Source organism: Hemiscyllium ocellatum, chromosome 39, assembly GCF_020745735.1.
Source record: "Hemiscyllium ocellatum isolate sHemOce1 chromosome 39, sHemOce1.pat.X.cur, whole genome shotgun sequence".
NCBI classification, from domain to species: domain Eukaryota; kingdom Metazoa; phylum Chordata; class Chondrichthyes; order Orectolobiformes; family Hemiscylliidae; genus Hemiscyllium; species Hemiscyllium ocellatum.
Genome location: NC_083439.1, coordinates 4,267,928 through 4,273,813, shown reverse-complemented (window position 1 = coordinate 4,273,813; position 5,886 = coordinate 4,267,928). Strand labels below are relative to the sequence as shown.

General features: G+C 44.8%; 1 protein-coding gene across 1 annotated transcript in view; it reads left to right on the top strand.

Annotated features, from left to right (window-relative positions):
- The first annotated feature begins 3,415 nt into the window (after positions 1–3,415).
- Positions 3,416–5,886, top strand: part of spg11 (SPG11 vesicle trafficking associated, spatacsin) — a 133,080-nt gene continuing 130,609 nt past the window's right edge. Inside the window, exon 1 of the mRNA XM_060853205.1 lies at positions 3,416–3,707. Coding sequence (XP_060709188.1) covers positions 3,484–3,707 — 224 coding nt within the window. The 5' untranslated portion in view covers positions 3,416–3,483. The remainder of the gene's footprint in view (positions 3,708–5,886) is intronic.

Below are 5,886 nucleotides of genomic sequence, written 5' to 3'. Positions count from 1 at the left end.
TAAACTTCCGGCTTTGCTGGGCCTGATGCATCGAGCACAGAGAAGGAGATAGAGTGTTACAGTTCAGTTTCTACTTGGTAAACTCCTTTTAATATATTGTACTGCACCAAAATAATACCACCCATACAGTTCAGTTGCTAATTTATGTCTGTCAGAGCAAACAGCTAATGAACATAGATAAAAATTTAATAAGTGAAAATGGCATTCTTGCTATGAAGGGAGTTCATCAAAGGTTCACCAGACTGATTCCTGGTATATATTTGCTGGAATTTAGAAGAAGGGGTGGGAATCTCAGAGAGACATATAAAATCCTGATGGGACTGGACAGGCTAGATACAGGAAGAATATCTCCAATGTTGGGCAAGTCCAGAACATGGTCTAAGAGTAAGGGGTAAGCCATTCAGGACTGAGATGAGGAAGATTTTTTTTCACTCAGAGTTGTAAATTTGTGGAATTGTCTCCCAAGGAAGCTGTTGTGGCCAGTTCATTAAATACATTCAAGAGGGAGCTGGATGTGGTCCTTGCAGCTAAAGGGATCAACGTATATGGGAGAGGGCAGGATTGGGATACTGAGTTTGCGTTATCATCCATGATCATATTGATTGGTGGAGCAGCCTCGTAGGGCTGAATGGCCTAGTCCTGCACCTGTTTTCTATGTAAATGAAACAATTTTGAGTAATTATGATTTATTTTATAAACATTTAATTCCTACATATATTTCCTGTTGACTTATTTCCCATTGTAAATGTCTCGATCTACCTTGGCCATGAAAATTACAAAGACAAAATCTCCACACCCATAATTGTACCCTCCACCCTTGAAGGAGCAGCAAACCACCATTGGCTTATTACAATGTGATGTTTAAATGGGAAATTTCCATTATGTACTTTTTAGAGTTCTTGTGCAGGGGTAATGTCCCTATTTCTGAGCCAGGCAGCTCACTTCAAGTCCTACCTGCTCCAGTTATGTAATAACATCTTTGAACAGGTTGATTAGAAAATAGCTGTAACAGAGAACATAAACCCTTAAGATGGCAGTAGAGTTAAAAAATAAGATTGGCAAACCATGAGCAAGATTTTAAAATAATCTCCAATCAGAATAGTGGTTTTGTGAAATGAATTGCAAGCAAAACTAGAGGTTGATGTTGACACAATTAATATATTTTAACAGAAACCAAGTAAGAACAAAATTTTAGTTGGGAATTGGATTGTGAGGTAGAGGTTTATAAAATCATTAAGGACATAATAGTCAATTGCCGAGGTCTTTTCTTCAGTGTAGGAGAGTCCAAAACTAGAGGGCATAGGTTTAAGGTGAGAAGGAAAAGATTTAAAAGGGACCTGAGAGGCAGCTTTTTCACACCGAGAATGGTGTGTATATGGAACGAGCTGCCAGAGGAGGTGGTAGACGTGAGTAGAATTACAATATATGTTTGGGCAGGTATTAAGATTACAGGGATATGGGTCAAATTAGACTAGTTCAGTTTAGGAAACCTGATCAGTAAGGACAAGTTGGGTTGAAGGGTTTATTTCTATGCTGTATACTCCAGAGGGATGGGTCCTAGAATGGGTTGTCCCATGAAGATGGGTGGAAAGGCTAGATTTGTTTTCACTGGAGTTTAGGAGAGTGAGGAGTCACTTGGTTGAAGTACATTTGTGCGATCCCAGCTGACGTTAATACTGGACAAGTCAGATCCCCAGACTAAATTCTAGCCTAATAGTTCATATTTGTTGTTTTGTTCATAACATGGTGGTCTATCAATGAAAAGTAGTACACCTGCTGTATATTTTTAATAATGAAACAGAACTTTATTATACAGTAATTTAATATACAGCTAATTTGCACACAGCAAGCTCACATAAATAGCAATCTGACACTTGTTTTTGTGGTGTGAACAAATAAATACCGGCCAGGAGATTGGGTTAATTCCGTTGCACTTCCTCAGAATGGCATTATAGGTCCTTTACATCCACCCAAACAGGCATGTGCGGCTGTTCTGAACAAGTTCTGAAGATCAGCCACATCAGACATGAAATATTAAGAGGTCTCTCTCGACAGATGCTGCCAAACCATTGAGTTTCTCTAGCATGCCAATGCAGCGTGCCCTCAGCACTGGAGGCTAAGCCTTGATTTTGGTTGTCAGGTCCTGGAATTGGGCTACCAAAACTGTGACTCAGGGAAGAGCAGTGGGAGAGTCACAAATTGGATAGTTTCATCAAAGAGCCAATGGACATAGGGCCATAGAGTTCGAGCTTTAACAGCATTGCAAAAGACCCTTCAGCCCATCATGCCAGCACTGGCCACCAAGCATCCTATTCTGATGTCATTTTCCAGCACTTTTCCAGCTATCACATTTCAAGTGTACATCTAAATACTTCTGAAATATCTTGACTGTTCCTGCTATTTCCTACTTCTTATCTTAAAACATCATCCTTGGTTACTGACTCCTCTACAAAAGGGCAAAATTTCTCCCTATCTATGCCAGTCATGACATTGTACAGTTTAATTAGTTCGCCCTCAGCCTGCTATGATCTAAAGGAAAATAATCCTAGTTTTTCTTCATTTCTAAATTGTTCCAGCCCAGAGAACATCCTGGTGAATCTCTTCTGTATTAGTCCCATTGTAATTCCATCCTTCCTCATATATGGTGACTATAACTGCACAAGCTGTGGCCAAATGTTATACATAGCCCACTCAACCTCCTTGCTCTCGGATTCAGTGCTTTGACTAATCAAGGTAAGTACCTTCTTAACCACCTTGTCTACCTATCCTGCTGATTTCAAGGCTTTATGAACATTCACATCACAATTCCTTCCTTCTTCGCAAGATCCCACCATTCAACATATACTCCCTTGCTCTGTTAGTCCTACCAAAATACATCACTTCATTTCTTTCATGGTACTGTGGGTGTCTTTGACTAGGCCAGCAATTAGTGCCCATCCTTAATTGGCCCAGAGGGCAGTTAAGAATAAACCACATTGCTATGGTTGTGGAGTAACTTGTAGGCCAGACCAGGTGAGGATGGCAATGGTGGGGGAGGGTTCCCAACAATCAGCAGTGGTTTTAAGGGGTCACTAGACTCTTCACTTCAAATTTTTTATTAATTTCAAATTCCACAATCTGCTATAACTGGATTCAAACCCATAGCATGATCTAGATCCCTGGATTAACTGAGACCAACAGGCCATCACTCCACATCTTTCAGCATTAAACTCCCATTTGGCCGAATGGCCTCTAAGCTGATAAACCACGATCCGGGATCGATTGCTTTGCTCTGGCTCTTGGGGGTGAATGTTGTCTGCGACGCAACTAGGCTTTACATCAAGGACCCCGCCCCTCTCCGGCGATTGGTCAATTGCCCCCGACGACTTAGGAGCCGCAGAGCCGATAGGCTGAGACGGAGGCCCCGCCCACCACCACCAAGCTCGCTCGAGGCGGCCGTTACTCCCCGGTTCCCGGTAAACGACGACGGGGTTCCGTGAGGCCATGGCGGGCGGCCCGAAGGTTCTCGAAGTCTTACTGGACGCCACGCTGGAATGGAGCGAGGCCAAGACCCTGGTGAAGGCCAAGGCCGTGCGCTGCGGTCAGGCGCTGTGCGGCCTGGAGCCGCCCTCAGACCGAGGGGCCGGCCTGTGCTTCACCGCACGCTGCCAGGATTCGGGCCGCTGCTGCCGGAGGAGAGTGGCTGCTCAGGCCGGGAGCTTCACCGAGTGAGTTGTCGCGAGGCGGCTGTCGGGGCCTAGAGCGCATCCTGCGATGCAGTTGTGCCCACGTGATCCCCGCCCGGGGCATTCTGGGAACTGTAGTCCGGTAGTGGGAAAGGATATGTCCCTCAGGAGAGAAAATGGGACAGAGGGATAAGAGCAGAAACAGGCCATTCAGCCCCTGTAGTCTTATCCTGTCAGAGTGATCAAGTGGGAGTTAGGCTACTTTTGAAATATTGCGTGCAAATCTGGTCTCTCTGCTATAGGAAGGATGTTGTGAAACCTGAAAGGGTTCAGAAATGATTTATAAGAATGTTGATAGGGTTGGAGGATTTGAGACATAGGGAGAGGCTGAACAGGCTGGGGCTATTTTCTCTGGAGTGTCGGAGGCTGAAGGACAGCTTTATAGTTGTTTATAAAATCACGAGGGGCACGGATAGGGTGAATAGACAAGGTCTTTTCTCTAGGGTGGGGGAAAATTACAGGACATAGGTTAGGATGAGATGGGAAGGATTTAAAAGGGACCTAAGGGGCAACATTTTCATGCAGAAGGTGGTGTGTGTATGGAATGCTAAAGGAAGTAGTGGAGGCTGATACAATTTGCAGAGACATTAAGACAGTCAAGAATCAATACTGATCTAAACCCGGCGATTATGGCAAGGCCTGAATGACATCACAGGTTCTACAAAGAGACAGTACAAAATAGCACATGAGGACCCATCCCTTCCAGATTGTATCATTGCTTTCTATGCTCGCATTGAGCAGAATTCTGACAAGTCCTGATGAACCTGTCCCAACAGTCACTGCATCAGAGGTCAGATTAGTTTTCTTTCATATGAACCCAAGGAAAGCAATACGGCCAGACGGAGTATCAGGCCATACACTTAGAGCATGTGCAGATCAACTGGCAGATGTCTTCTTGGACATCTTCAACCTCTCCCTGCAGCAGGCCACTGTCCCTGCCTGTTCCAAGAGGCCAACATCATCCCTGTGCCTAAGAAGGCTCATGCAGCATGTCTCAATGACTACCACCCAGTGGCCCTAACTTCGGTGGGCATGAAGTGTTTTGAAAGACTGGTCATGGCATTAATCAACTCCAGCCTCCCCACTACTCTTGACCTATTCCAATTGCCTATCGGACCGATGGATCCAGATCAGATACCATTTAACTTGCCTTCACTCCTCCCTAGAACATCTTGACACCACGTAAGAATCCTACTCAGTGACTGCAGTTCAGCCTTCAACATTATTATCCCTTCGAGACTGATTGCTAAACTTAGTGATCTAGAACTAAGCCCCACTCTTTGCAATTGGATCCTCAGTTTCCTGACCCACAGGCCACAATCAGTGAAGATTGGGGTCAATATTTCATCCTCATTAACACTCAACACTGGAGTCTCTAAAGGGTGCATACTCAGCCCCCTACTGTACTCACTGTATACACATGACTGCACCGCCAAATACCAGACTAATGCCTTTTACAAGTTCGCTGATGACACCACCATAGTCGGTCATGTCTCAGATGGCGATGAAACAGACTACAGATGGGAGGTGAAAGACCTGGAAAAATGATGCATTGAGAAGCATCTAGCTCTCCATGCCAGCAAAACTAAGGAACTCATTATTGACTTTCAGCAGGATGTTATTCATGCCCCCCTATACAATAACTCCACAGAGGTGGAATGAGTGGAGACTGTACAGCTCCTGAGAGTGGTCTTCCACAATAAGCTTTCTTGGACTCTTCACTGGTTACAAAGGCCCAACAACGTCTTTTCTTCCGCAGGCAGCTGAGGAAATCTGGCATGACGGTGAATACTCTTGCCAACTTTGATAGGTGCGTCATCGAGAGCATTCTGTCTGGACATATCACTACCTGGTATGGCAACTGTGCCATTCAAGATCGGAGATGGTTACAGAGAGTGGTGAATTTGTCCCGGGCATTCACAAAGGCCAAACTCCCATCTATAGAGTTTATCTACCAGGCCCGCTGTCAAGGAAAGGCTGCCAGCATTCTCTAAGATCCATCCCACCCTGGCAATATTTTTCCTCAACCTGTGCCATCAGGGAGAAGTCACAGAAGCCTGAACACATGCACCAGCCTGTTTTGAAACAGTTTCTACCCTCCTGTTGTTAGGATACTGAATGGGCACTCAAACTCTTAATATTCACGTGTACTTGTGTTTTT